The sequence below is a fragment of the Pezoporus wallicus genome, unplaced genomic scaffold, assembly GCF_028554395.1.
Source record: "Pezoporus wallicus isolate ANWC-B61680 ecotype Strahan unplaced genomic scaffold, APGP_CSIRO_Pwel_v1 contig_4722, whole genome shotgun sequence".
In the NCBI taxonomy this organism is placed as follows: domain Eukaryota; kingdom Metazoa; phylum Chordata; class Aves; order Psittaciformes; family Psittacidae; genus Pezoporus; species Pezoporus wallicus.
The window spans coordinates 1,158,223-1,173,231 of record NW_026641840.1 but is presented as its reverse complement, the minus strand read 5'-3'; the positions used below and the strand labels follow the sequence as shown (position 1 = coordinate 1,173,231).

The 15,009-nt window shown below is 42.6% G+C and overlaps 1 protein-coding gene across 2 annotated transcripts in view; it reads left to right on the top strand.

Moving 5' to 3' along the window:
- The window catches only part of CHCHD3 (coiled-coil-helix-coiled-coil-helix domain containing 3), a 163,158-nt gene that overhangs the window by 121,723 nt on the left and 26,426 nt on the right, over positions 1–15,009 (top strand). For both annotated transcript variants that reach the window (XM_057425612.1, XM_057425611.1), the window contains exon 6: positions 8,141–8,211. In XM_057425612.1, coding sequence (XP_057281595.1) covers positions 8,141–8,211 — 71 coding nt within the window. The remainder of the gene's footprint in view (positions 1–8,140; positions 8,212–15,009) is intronic.

Here is a 15,009-nt window from a genome sequence, read left to right as displayed (position 1 = left end):
AGTCATAAGCGTTACATAGGTTCCCTGAATGAGGAGTTGAACATCCTTCGTTTGATCTTTGGAGTCAAACCCCATAAGAGCTACATGAATAGTGCAGCTGGACCAAATGAGGGAAGTCATAACTCATATGAAAAATAACTTACACATTCAAGCAAAGGCCCAATCTGGTGACATTTCAGAAGAAATTGCTTCATTCATATATCATTTTAATAGCATTTGAGGTAGAATAAAGATGCATTATTACTTAGGGAGCTGTATGACGTTATATGCCTGGTTTTCAATAGCTAATTAAAATCAATTTAGAGACAAATAGAGCTTTTTAATTCAGATAAAGATGCTGTAAAAAATGGTCATATATTTATAAAGCTGTAACTTGATATAATTTGGAACTGTGATATATGCACACTATAGTAGGTAACGTTCATAGAATGTTAGAATCATAGAACAACAGAACAGGCGTCTTCTCTTTTTGGTATCTCCTTCCACAATTCCTCCTCTTCTTTCAGTAGCAGCTTCACTGATTAAAGATGGCTTGATGTTTTAATGGTATTTCATAGAATCCCAGACTGGTTTGTGTTGGAAGGAACCTTAAAGCTCATCCAGTTCCAACCCCCTGCCACGGGCAGGGACACCTTCCACTAGAGCAGCTTGCTCCAAGCCCCTGTGTCCAAGCTGGCCTTGAACACTGCCAGGGATGGGGCAGCCACAGCTTCTCTGGGCACCCTGTGCCAGCGCCTCAGCACCCTCACAGGGAAGAGCTTCTGCCTAAGAGCTCATCTCAGTCTCCCCTCTGGCAGGTTAAAGCCATTCCCCTTGGCCTGGCCCTACAGGCCCTTGTCCCAAGCCCCTCTCCAGGTTTCCTGCAGCCCCTTTAGGCACTGGAGCTGCTCTAAGGTCTCCTCTTCAGGAGCCTTCTCTTCTCCAGGCTGACCCAGCCCAGCTCTCTCAGTCTGGCTCCAGAGCAGAGCTGCTCCAGCCCTCGCAGCATCTCCGTGGCCTCCTCTGCACTCGCTCCAGCAGCTCCACGTCCCTCACACTCTGGGGGTGCAGCCCAGCACACGGGGGGGGTTCTGGGCTCAAGCGCACACTGAAGCCAGGTCATGGGGAGCTTCTCGTTGACAAACACTCCCAGTTCCTTCTCCTCAGGGCTGCTCTCAATCCGTTCTCCACCCATTATGTACTTCTAGCAGTTAATCTTGGCTTTTCCTTTGTAATCCATATGGTCTGTTTATACTTTGCATAACAGTGGGACGTGATCTGGTGATCATACACCTTTCACAGTGTGTGTTCTCCATCCCCAAGCATGCTCCTGCATGAGTTTCCTGTGCACAACTGCTGGAATAGGTCTTTTTGGACAGCAGTGGCTGTTCTGGATATCATCTATGTCAGCCTTGATACTGGATTTAAATCTGTGAAGCAACTTTGTAGGCTTAAAGAGCTATTCCTTCCTCCTGGTGCTGGAAATCTTGTTTTAAGGAGCATAAATCTCAGGCTGTGCATCAACAGAATGAATAAAACAAAATGCTTCATATTATCCCCAAATGGGTTTGTAAAAGAGACCAAGATGAAATGGCCTGAAGTTCAATTAAGGGGTAAAAGAAAGCTTAACTGCAGCAGAAATGGCTTTAAAAAAGAAGCAAAGAAAACTTTGCAATGTGCCAACCAGGGAACATGATAATCTTTGCCTGCCGATGCTTTGAGGGGAGGATAACAAGGGGAAAAGAAGCCTTTAAATTAAAACTTCTCCCCTGATTCTCAAAGGTGCCAAACAGCCCAAGCTCTTGGTTCCTTTGGTGGGTGGAGCAGGTGCTGAGCTGAGCTGAAGTCAAGCTGTGCTCAGTTTTTGTCTTTTCCCAGCCCTAATTTGAAGCGAAGGCCAGATTTGTCTCTTTTGTGTGCAAGTCGCACGTCTTTGTCAAAGAAGCTGTTAACTACATAACTATTAAATTAAAGGGAAAATTTAATAGATTGCATGATTGTTACTGCCTTATATTGAATCTGTTCAGGGCTTTAAGATCCTAAGTGCTTAAAGGAAAGATTTCAGTGCCGAGATAAGTCGTGGTGTGTCTGCGGTTAAAAACAGTCTCAGCCCATGTGGAATCCAATAGTGCATCCAGGTGATGTGTCTTTAGTGAAATTAAATGAGGATTCTCAAGTTCCCAGATAACCTTTTCTCAGCCTGGATGACACGGCAGCTTTCAGAACTTTCTCTGGATGCAAATCTGAAGGTTTTTCTTCAACACCGAGTCAGAAATGCACTCGTGCTTTGAGGTCCCACATGCAGACAAAACAGATGACCCGAGGTTCGGCAGGAATGCGGTTTCTTACCCAGGCCTTTGAAAGCAGAGCTGGATAGCAAAATAATTCTGCTCCTATGTGCTCTTTACGAACCTTCTGCTCTTTTATTCAGAGAAGATTAATTCAGGGGCAAACACAATGAAAATACTTGTGCCCATGGTCAGGTCTTATTTTGCTCTACCCGAATTGTAGCATTATTTACACTTGCTCTGGCTCTCTGTGTTTCCCAGGGGAAATTGGGTAGATTTAAAATTCAAGTCGTCTTTTCTTTAGCTTCTCTCCCACAATGCCAGCCTAAGGTTCTCTCCCTCCCCTTCTTTCAAGGTAGCTCTGAAAAGGCACTTCCTCCTCCAGAGCAACTAACCTCCATCTTTCTTTTAGAAGAAGGGTACTCTTCATCAGGGACTGTAGCGATAGGACAAGGGGTGATGGGTTCAAACTGAAACAGGGGAAATTCAGGTTGGAGATAAGTTCTTTACTGTGAGGGTGGTGAGGCACTGGAATGGGTTGCCCCAGGAAGTTTTGAATGCTCCATCCCTGGCAGTGTTCGAGGCCAGGTTGGACAGAGCCTTGGGTGACAAGATCTTGTGTGAGGTGTCCCTGCCCATGGCAGGGGGCTTGAAACTGGATGAGCTTTAAGGTCCTTTCCAACCCAAACCATTCTATTATAGAATGGCACACATACAGACTGTGTTCTACCCACAACCATTTTGTCTGATCTCAAAAGTTAAGCAGAGTCAGGTTTGGGTCTTGTCTGGGATTAGACGACGATGCAGGGGGACCAAGAGGTTTTCCCCAAGGCTGGACAGTCATGAGTGGCAGGGTGTGTGTGATGACAGTATGGGCAAGTATCTAGTCCACTGGGCCCCTCCAGTGCTTTGGAAGCATCGGAGATGGAAGGCAGCTGTGTGGAGTCCCCAGCAACAAGCTGCAGAAACTGCTGAAGGGGACAGTGAATTATTTTAAGCCTGGTGGGCCCATGGCACTTCAGGCCATCAGAGCAGAGATGCAACATAGAGATGGACTCATGATCGAGGGGTGGACTTAGCAATGGATACTATTGCCCAGGTTATTCACAAGTGTGAACACTGCACACAGTCTCTCCTGCTCTGAAAGACTGTTACAAGAGATGGAGCCTGACATCATGGACCAGATGGACTCAGTAGCTTTATAGGGACTGTTCCATGCACTAAGATAAGAGTATATTGAAAATGTGGGATCTGAGCATGACGTGAATGGTATGGAATAAGGGGTGGATAATGTCCTGGGTTCAGCAGTAGCAGTCATGTTTCTCCTCCTTGGTAGCTGGTGCAGTGCAGTGTTTTGACTTTCAGCTCGGGAACAGAGCTGATAGAGATGTTTTGGTTTGGCCAAGGACTTTGTGAGCCTCATGCTCTGCCAGGGGGAAGGGGAAGCCAGGAGGAAACAGAGACAGGACACCTGACCCAAACTGACCAAAGAGGTATTCCATACCACAGCACGTCATGCCCAGGATGTAACTGGGAGTGAGCCGGAAGGGCTGGGAGACTGCAGGGTTGGAGGAGGTATCGGTCGGAGCTTGGTCGGGCTTGGGGGGTGAGTGATCGGTCGGTTGGTGCTGAGGTGTTGTATTCTCTTCCCTTGTTATTTCCTTTATCATTATTATCATTGGTGGTAGCAGCAGTGATTTGTGTTATACCTTAGTTACTAAATTGTTCTTATCTCAACCTGTGGGAGTTGCATTCTTTTCGATTCTCCTCTCCATCCCTCCGAGAGCAGGGGGAGGGCAAGAAAGGGGGGGAAGTGAGTGAACGAATTACCTGACTGGGTTTAAACCACGACAGATTCTGTGAATTGAAAAGCATAGAAAAACTACTTGTCAGTCAATTTGGTTGCAACCTATGTGTGATTCTCAGGCCATAAACACTTAAGCAACTAATTTAACCCATGGAGGTCCTATTCAGGTCAATTAGATTAATGTTACACATGTCACTTGATTAAACACCGTGAAGTTTTGCAGGTTCTTCAACAAAACTGTATGGTAACTAACACAATGTTACAGTATTTGAAAAGATGATTAATAGGTAACTTTGGAGCTTTGCATTTGCAGAATTTTCTTTAGGGAAGCTAGAGTTAAGCAGAGTTTGGATACTTTGTAGGTTCTGGTTTTTACTAGTCCTTGGAAAATCTACTCAGCTTCTATTACTCCAGTGGAACAACTGATATGCCTATAAAAACATGAGTTCACACATATATTAATACAATAGTTTCCCTCCTCTGACTCAGATTTTGCTTATCTTACAAAAACCTTGTGCCATACAGATCCAGGTGGGTAGGCAGAGAAGAACAGTGTTTCCCACAGTGTATTTATCTACTTGATGTTGCTGCCCAAATGCTAGTGAAGGTTCAGGTTTACTCATCCCTTGAGAACTGTCACTCTTGGACTGTCAAAATACATGCTGACCAGTCCAAAGCCCAGATGGCAAGAACAGCCCAAGTACCATGTGCTGTGTCAATGCTGTGAGACTGAGAGGCATAGGAGACTTACACTGAAGAGTTAACTGGAACTCCAGGTGGTATCACACAAAGGTGGAGTAGAGGGGGAGAGTCCACTCCCTCAACCTGCTGCTCATGCTGCTTTGATGCGGCCCGGGATCCAGTTGATGTTGCCAGGTTATGTTGAGCTTCTCATCAGGCAGCACCCCCAAGGCCTTTTCTTTCCCCTTCCCCTGTATTTGTGCTTGGGATTGCACTGACCCAAGGCACTTTGCCTTGTTGAACTTCAAGAGTCGTTTCTGTTCCCTTCCCTCTGTCCTCCCTATCCGTGCACACTCTGGGGCCAAACCAGCATCTGCTGGAACTGTGAAGATCCACAGGCCTGATACAGCTACTCTCTGATCATTTGCCACTGCTGATAACCTGAGAATTGGACCCCGTAGCTTTTTATCTCCCCTCTTGAGTTAAACAGTGCATGAATACGCAGACTGTATGTACCACAGGGTACATACACGTATTTATCTGGAGACTGATACGATGTTAACGGTGCTATATTATAGTTTTTTATTTAGATGAATGACCACTGAGCTCTTACTGAGGATTAGAGAGGACTTATAAAATGAAACTTCCTCTGTGGAGTATAGAGTATATTTCTAAAAGAGCCTGAATGAACTTCAGAGGAAGATCTGATTCAAGAAACATGGCACACGTGACGATAATAAAGGATTTCTTGGTAGTTCAACTCTACTGTGGGATTAAAACCTCGTGGCATACATAGCAGCTCAGGTGATTGCTTGAGCTGCAATTAGACAGTAGAACAAGTACCCTCAGAATATTGTCTTTGTGTCAGAAATGCTCCTTCGTGCTTGAAAATGATAAAAAATGGCAATCGATCCTTACAACTGTTGTGTTCATCTTTATTGATCAGGGAAAAGAAAGATAAATCGCAGCCCAAATAAGATTATGGTAAATGTTAGCATGGTTGGGGACTGGAGGATGATAGAGAGCTATTCGTCATCTCAAACGGTGACCTGTCCACACTCACACCGTAGTCAGTCTGCTGTCTAATCGCATACCTATTGATTCCATCTACATGCAGGGAACCTGGACGTGACTGTCATTGGGCAGCTGAGATTGGTAAATGCGAGGGGGTCACTGGTGTGAGGAGGATTTCATTTTCATTTTCTTATTGGCCAACGATGATTTATGAAAAAATAAATGACCCCAAATTACACGTGTGGAAACCTCCATTCCAGTGCGAATGAATGATGAGGTCTGAACCTCCGAAACAGAGGTGCGGTGAGGCCACCGTGTTCTTTGTGATCTGTGCGTGACCTTTGCCTGCGGTGGATGTTACACAATTTGTTATAATTTGTGGTAAAATATGAGACTTGCAATGCAATTTTGTGTCTGGAGTTGGGAGTCTTTGTCAGGGAGTTCTGTGCGTACCAAGATGGGAATTCACGAAGGAGAAGAACCTCAGGAGATGTGATCCTCAAATGGAAAGGAAGAATGAGTTTTGCTTTTAGCTTTGTACGTAAAGCTGCCTTCTTTTGGAGTTCCCCTCAAGTGTTTCTTCTGTAGTGGGCTTTCTTAATTGCATTTCTCATAACATATTCTGGCACTGATACAGGGCAGGTTTACTAACCCAATGATAAGAAGACCGTGTCATCTTTGACTTTTACAAGACTGATCTCGCCAGTTACAGGGGGGGTTAATATGTTATTCCCTAACAGTGTTTTAGGCATGTTACTATTTCATACATCAACGTCTTTGATACATAAAACTGCTTATTTTACCCAAAATAAAATTGAAATTATGCTTTCCATGGTCTGCATTGTGCCATGCCTCTATGTGAAACGTTTTAAAGGTCAATGTTGTGGCATAAATAACTTTAATCCACGGTATAAAGAGGTAGGCTGTTAAAACAAGGATTCAGAATGGTCTTTATGTAATGAGTGTGACTGGAAGATTTTTGTTGCCATGTTAACATGGAATGCCAGGTGACTCAAGAGTAACAAAGCTATGGGTGAGTTCTTGCAAGTACCAATGAAACCTTTATACATCTCCACAACCTGTTTGCCCCACCACTGAAAAATGGGTTTAGAGAAGTTTTGAGCTGCTTTTATTCCTCCAGCTGTGAAGCCAGTTGCCTTAGTTATTACATCTTAAGTCCAACTGTGCTAAAGCCATGAAAACCTCATGAAAAATACCAAGTATATATTACCTAGACATGAAGCATCACAACATTACAGTGATTTCTCTTTGAATACAGAACCATAGAATCATTTAGGTTGGAAAAGATACTTATGATCATCAAGTCCAACCATTAACCTCACCCTGCCAAGTCCACCACTAAACCACATCCACTGGCTCATCTTTCAGTGCACAGGGATGATCTGCTCCTGTTTCTTGAAGACTTCCTCCTTGAAGAATGTCCAGCCTTCTTGGACTCCTTTACCTTTCAGGACTGCATCCCAAAGCACCCGGTATCCTATATCCCTGAGAAACTTTGCCATTTTTAAGTATTGAAAAGTTCTGTTGCTTGATGCTTCACTCTTGTCTTGCCTTGGTGGAAACGAGTGGAGGGCATTCCTGGCTTTAGGTGAGATGAAAATACGTCCTGAAACTGCCTGATTTTAAAAATTGACATTAGAAACGGACTGAAATGACCTAGAAGTTTGGAATATTAAAATAACTCACTGCAAGAGGCATTATCAAGGCAAAGAGCAAAAGAGAGAGTAAAGCCGTAGTTAATTTATTGCACAACTTTGACGACTGACTCGACTGTCAAATGCAAGCTAGGTAGAGATATATGTGTAAGTAACACAGACAGGAACATGCAGAGAAATAAGGATTTACTATTTTGATTGGGTTTTTTTCTAATGGAGAAGCTTGAAAAGCTCCAACAGCACCTAGTGCTAAATATGTGATTCTTACTCCTTGTCTCTTTATAGTTTCCTCCCTAAGAGCCATTTCTTTTGCATAACCTTCCAGACCCAAGAGGAAACACTGATTTCAACAAATACCACAATAAAACATCATTGAGGCATCATCCATGGACATAGCTAAAAGACATGTAGACACGGTGCTTAGGGACATGGTTTAGTGGTGGACTTGTCAGTGCTGGGTTAATGGTTGGACTCGGTGATCTTACAGGTCTTTTCCAACCTTAAAAGATTCTATGATTGTGTGATTCTGTCTCTGAAACTTTGTAGAGTACTTGATTTGAGGGTTAGGTTTGGGGGTTTTTAATGAGCAATTAAAATGGATAAGTATCCAAATTAGCTTTATTTACTAGATATTAGCATGTATATAAATGATACTGTATGAAATCTGTATTTATTTTCTTCTTCCAACTTTCCAGAGTGCCCAGTTCTACAAAGTTACCACGGAGCAGTACCAAAAAGCTGCTGATGAAGTGTCATCTCGGTACAAGTAAGTCTTCTCTCCAGTTATTTTTGAGCCTGGCACCTAATTGAGTTCTTATCCACATTAAATTGCAACACAGTTCCCCTTCCTCTTATTACAGATCTCATCAGTCTGTGCTGGTTGTTGAAATGAGAGAGTTTCATAGATTTTGGAAGCCAGGGCATAGTATCCATAAGCTGCATAGAAATTAGATGTGTGGTTATTAGTATACTAATTAATTAATATTTGATAAGATGCATGAACTATTCAGAACATCCATTCCTTAACTTTATTTCTCTAATGGAGCACCAAAAATGTAGCTCCAGCTTTGCATTACAATAGTATTCACCCTCTGCTTGTATGATGTGAAAGATTTAAATGAGCAACTTCCCTTTGCCCTGAACAATGGTCAGAAGGTCAAATTAAATAAGTTTTATTAATGCTGAGGATAGTTAAATGAAGATACAGTAATTGATGGATCAAAGGGACTCTGACCCTTAGCCTTGGGCTCTTCCCTTTGTGCTGGTTCATCTGGTAGGCAGAAGGTTCCATTTATCATTTTAGTAAGGATACGGAGAGAAGTTTTTACAACCTTTTAGTCTTACAGTAACCAAAATCTGCTGTATAAAATGCATTATTCTGTGGAGATTTTTAGATTTATGGAGGGATTTTCTTCTGGTTTGTGTTTTGTTTTGGGTTTTGATGAGCAACAAAAGGCCCTTTTGAGCTGCTGATAATGACATCAATGAAGTTCTTAAGTGTAAGATAACTATTTTGTCTTTTAGCATCATGAATTGTTTAGTATTTTCTAGTGTATATATATAAAGTCTTTGCACTGGTTAATGGTGCAGAGTATACTGAGGACTGAATTTGCCTGTTCCTTGAACAAGAGGGACAGGGTGGTCATTGACTCGAGGTCTGATTTAAGCATAATTTGGAGGGTTTCCCATTCTGTATAAGAAGCCCAGTACGTTGTTACTTGCTGTCGTTCATATGATAAGGTTCCCATCAAGGGGGAATCTCCCCTTCCTCTCTTGCAGCGGGGCATTTTCAGGTGTTGAAATCTAGTTATTGCCTAATCTTGTTTTCATTATTCCAAAACAAGCTTTTCTTGTGATTTTAAGTACATGTTGATAGCTCTAAGTGGTTACTGTGCCAGATGGAAGAAATGGATTTGGGTTTGTTTTTTTCCCCCTAATGTATTAATGATTTGTTCAGTAAATCAGATACTTTGGGGTTCATATTTGCACAAATGGAGCTGGTTGATAAAGCAGGGGCCTCAGGCAATGTCTAAAAACTTTAAGAAAACCATTTTGAAGGATTTTTCAGTTTATCTGCATGAAGCAAAGAGTATTTACGGGTGAGGGATTTAGACAGGGAATCGGAGATTCCTAACACTTGATGAGATTGGTCTTTTCTTAATTTTCTAGAGATTAAAGGTATCAATAGAAATCACCTCTTTGACTAGTCTTTGCTATAATGCCATTACTGAAATTGCTGTGCTACTTTCGCACTTGAAGCTGAATTTCCTGACAAATTACTGGGAGCTTTTTGATTAGCTTTGGTCCATTGCCTTAAAAAAAAAAAACCAAGAGGAAAATGTAATGAAAAGAAAAAGGTACTTGAAGTATGTGCATAAATTGTGGGAGATTTGATAAAGTGCATGAAATATCGATACTACTTTATCATTTCAAAGTTTTCCTGATAGAAAACCCTTTGAAATGCCATGTCTTTTTATTGGAGGTTGCAATTCAGCAGATGTTATTTTATCGCTGCCTTTTGTACGTAACTTGACGGGTAAATGATGAATGATTTAGTGAGACCTAAAGATGATGCTCTTTTGGTGTCACCAGGCACTTCTCATGTTCAGTTTAATTGCATGTGAGGATTGAGGACAGAGTTTCAAGCACGGCTTGTTTAAAGAGCTGGTTTAATTGGCTGTAAAAGGGGAATTAAATAAGGTTGAACTGCTGAATTTTGTTAATGCATAAACCCATGTGCTGCGTGTCAGGGTGATTTCAGGTTCTAAGTGCGAGATTAATCGATCTAATTGTGGTATCGCTGAGAAACGGTCTCGCTTTAGTTCAAACATGGCTGGAATTAGTTGCGAAGTTTTATTGAGATCACTTGCATTTCTTCGACTGTTGAAGCCACATTTCTTTTCAAGAGCAAAGAGAAGTGGATAATTACTTAAATATTTCCTGGATTTTCCTCCCTCCATTTAGTCCCCGAAATTACATCAGCTGGGGCTTTATCAGTCTTTAGGGATAATTTGCTCCATTAAAATGGAAGAGAACAAATATCCCACATCAAGTTGTATCACAGAGCTTGGCAGGTCTTCTGTATTTTGTCTGCAGTCCTTATTGATGCCTGGTTATTACCTTTTCCAGCGCTGCCTGGATCAGACTGATATTCCAAAATATCCATGATAAACGATTTATCTCTGCGAGGGCCTGATTCACATTGATCAAATTCTGAATTATCAAATGGTTCATCTCTTTAAGACACTAATTCACATTGATCAAATCCTAAATGACCAGATTCAGTCAGTTCCTGCAGTACACAAATTGCATTAAACCAACATTACTAGAGCATGCTGCCTTTTCTAATGTAGGAGTTATGTTACCCGCGGTTACATTACAACCAGAATTATCATATTATGAAGATGTCTCTGTTCTAATGAGAAGTTTACACAAGAAGAAAAGAATGCGATATTACAGGAAGAGCTGGGCTTTGGGCAAAGAGCTGAACTTTTACTAATCAAATTGTGTGTTTCTATTGTGGGTTTTTGTCTTTAATTTGAAGGGCTGGGAGCGGGAAATTTGGCAGCTGCAGTGGCGATGTTTTATTCCCTCGTGATGTCTAGAGCCAAGGAACATCTTCATTATTCATTTAGGAATAGAGATGGGGCAAATTCAGCCTACAATCAATGTTTTTACTTTCTTTTCTGTGAGTCTTGGTTCTTACGGTAGAGAATAGACTTTGTAGCCGTGCACTAGTGCTAGTCATTCCTCTGCTCCTTCACTGCTCTCCCATAGACAGTGTGGAGTTGCTTCTTGCTGCTGTTTTCTTGATAAGAACATAGTTCCTGATAGACAATTCAAGTCCTCTTTGGGGACTGACTGCTCCTTTTGATGGTGTTTGTGCACGATAAATCAAGGGGGAGGTTTTTCCTGGTATTTCAGTGTGTCCCTTCAGTGTCACTTCCAAACTCCTGTGTCTGCAATGGAGCCAGATTTTGGATCTTGTGCATCATGACACAGGGTTTATATAGAACTGAATGGAATGGAGTAGATTGAAATAGAGTCAAATGGGATAGGGTAGGGTAGGTGTTGTGGTTTAAGCCCAGCTGGTAACTCAGAACAGCGCAGCTGCTCACTCACTCCCTCCATTCTTTCACCCCCTGCTCTAGGAGGGATGGGGAGGGGCATGAACAAATGTAGCTCCCATGGGTTGAGATAAGAGCAGTTTAGTAACTAAGTTATAACACAAATCACTACGGCTACCACCAATAATAATAATGATAAGGGAAATAACAAGGGAAGAGAATGCAACCGCTCACCACCCACCGACCGATACCCAGGCCGACCCAAGCAGTGATCTGGGCCTTCCAGGTAACTGCCCCCAGTTTATATACTGGGCATGACGTGCTGTGGTATGGAATACCTCTTTGGTCAGCTTGGGTCAGGTGTCCTGTCTCTGCTTCCTCCCGGCTTCCCCTCCTCCCTGGCACAGCATGAGGCTCACAAAGTCCTTGGTCAGAGTAAACATGACTGAGCAGTAACTAAAACCATCGGTGTTATCAGCACTGTTCCCAGGCTGAAAGTCAAAAACACAGCACTGCACCAGCTACTAAGAAGGAGAAAAATAAATGTTATTTTATGTTATTATGTATACAGCTGCACCCAGGACAAGTAGGGTAGGGTAGGGCGGACAATAGACTCCTGGATGAAATGATCCAGCGCTGACAGTTTTAATCATGCAGGATTCTTCGCATCATCTGGAAGCTTGGGTGTTTGTTTCTGAATTATGGATTTTGATGGCTTTATTCATCGAATCATAGAATCTTAGCTTGGTTTGGGTTGCAAGGGCCACCTTCCACTACAGCAGGTTGCTTGAGCACTGCCAGGAATGGGGCAGCCACAACTTCTCTGGGCACCCTGTGCCAGTGGCTCAGCACCCTCAAAGGAATGAACTTCATAAGATCCCATCTCAATTTCCCCAGTTTCATTCTCTTACTACGAGACTTTTTATCATGAACCCTGCATCAGAAGGAATGCCTTTTGGGAACTGGAGGAGCACCTTTGGTTTGGGCTTTGCTCAGGCTGCTTCACATGGTACAGTTTTCACACAGTTTGATGTTTTAAGAACAGTTTTGCAAGTCAAGTCAATATGGTTCACATTGTCCTCGATCTTTTCCATTGCTCTGCTCCCCGATGGAAGTCAGGGCTCAGTGATAGGCAAGCAACAGCTATTACAGCCTTGAAAGTGTGTTCAGTGGGGGTTTGATTCAGGATGTAGTCAACAGGAATAAAGGTCAGACCATCAGTTTCTTCCTTTAATTGGTGACTTCTGTATCACAAAGCTTGGTTTATTAACGTTTACTGGGAATAAAATTTAAAGCATGGTTATGTTTGATGCTTCAATGTCAACATAGAGAAATAAAAGGAGTTTAAGCTGTGTTTCACCTAAGATTCTTTTGGACTGGGAAGTGAAGCTGAGGAAGTTTGTAATGAGGCCACATAAAATGAGTAACAGTGACACTTGGGTCTTCAAATGTAATAATCTCACAAAGCAGAGATGCCAGTTTTCTGGACACCAAAAAAACCCAAAAGGCTAAAGAGAAAATCAGGTTTTTATTGGCAACATTGGGCTGAGACCAGAGAAATGTGGGTTTATTTCACTGCTCTTGTTACGCTGCTGATGTTTGGCACATTTGGTGACTTTTAAGGCACCTCTGCACTATCTGTATATCAGGAATATTGATAGTTTCTTAATGAAGATATCTTCAATATCTATCTTGTTGTACTCACATACTACTATAACACAGAAATCCATGTTGGAGATATCCAGGCAAATTGTTTTTGCTTTGTTTCTGCTTGTGCAGATGCGCTGGTGAGAAACTCCCATTTCTAGCAGTTGCTTTTGCTACCTCAATTAACATTAGTTGCTTTTAAAAACTAAAGGTACAGATCATAAGTTGTTAATTAAATACTTTATAGTGTTCCTCTAGTAACAGAAAACAGAAAGCTATTTAGAAATCCTTGGGCAGAGCCTGCAGGATTGTTGCCTTCTTGTTGAGCTCCCTTTGCTCAGCTAAAGACGATGGGCTTTAAATAGAAACATCCTGATTTAATCTTTTCTCTTACATGTATAGCACATACATGCAGTGCTTTGTCATGAAACAATTGTCTTGGTGTTGTTTGACCTAATGATACTATTGCTGGTCATATTATAGAATCATAGAATGGTTTGGGTTGGAAGGGACCTTAAAGCTCATCCAGTTCTGACCCCCTGCCATGGGCAGGGACACCTTCTGCTAGAGCAGCTTGCTCCAAGCCCCTGTGTCCAACCTGGCTTTGAACACTGCCAGGGATGGGGCAGCCGCAGCTTCTCTGGGCACCCTGTTCCCATGCCTCAGCACCCTCACAGGAAAGAGCTTCTGCCTTATCTCCAACCTGAACTTCCCCTGTTTCAGTTTGAACCCATTACCCCTTGTCCTATCACTCCAGTCCCTGATGAAGAGTCCCTCTCCAGCATCCTTGTAGCCCCCTTCAGACACTGGAAACTGCTCTGAGGTCTCCACGCAGCCTTCTTTTCTCGAGGCTGAACAGCCCCAATGTTCTCAGCCTGTCTCCCTGTTTTCTTAGCCTGAATTCTTTTTTCACATGATACAGCTGGAGATGATGGTCCCAAGTTATCCACAGTATCCCACAGAAGAGTGTAAGACTGGTGTGTCTGTAAGCCATGCTATAAGGTATGCATAGAATTAAATACCATCCATCCAGCTTAAACCATGGAGCTTTTCTTAACAGCAGAAGGTCTTGAAGAGCCTTATTTCTCGTTCTTGCTACTCTTCCATCCCATCCCCTTTTTGTTTCCCCAGGTGTAGCTGCACAGACAGTTGTGCTGATACTGTGCAGAGGGTGGCATGGCAGTGAGAGTTTCTCACGTTAGCTTCAGCAGTGCTGTTGTCTGCTACCTAATGGCATTGCACTTCACAAGCCAAGTGTAAATGGTGTTTTGCAGAGTGGGTGTCATTGTCACCCCTGTTTAGGTTTAAACCAGTCTGGATTCAGAACACGTAGACCCGCTTCAGGTAGGAAGAGAAACTGATAAAGAGACTACAGATCTTTTCAGTCTCTCTTACTTCTCTCATACATCCAAAATCCTGTTCCTTTTGAATACTAAAGGAATAAAACAGGATCTGTTCTCTTTGCTCACTCCTTTCAGCCAGTGTTTTGTCCCAATAGACTTACCTGAGGGCTGCCGTGGTGGAGCTCACTCGAGCAATGTGTTTGACTTTCTGCTACTACTTTATATGAGTGATTTTGCTTTGACAGTACGTTCCCTCGACTGGTGAAACCTTCTGCACCATGCATGCCTTATGCATGCCTTTGAATCAGAGTGAGGAGGCAAGAATTAACGTGTTTCTGCCTTTTGGATAGAGCTGCCTATTGCTTCAGCAGCTTGGCTTCATGAAGGGCCTTCGGCTTCAGTAGTTACCCCTGTTTCAGTTGCTCTGCAACCCACAAACCCCTATAAGAGGATATCCTTTGAACAGCTTCCCAATATCTAAATTCCATAAACCCTTTATTCAGTACA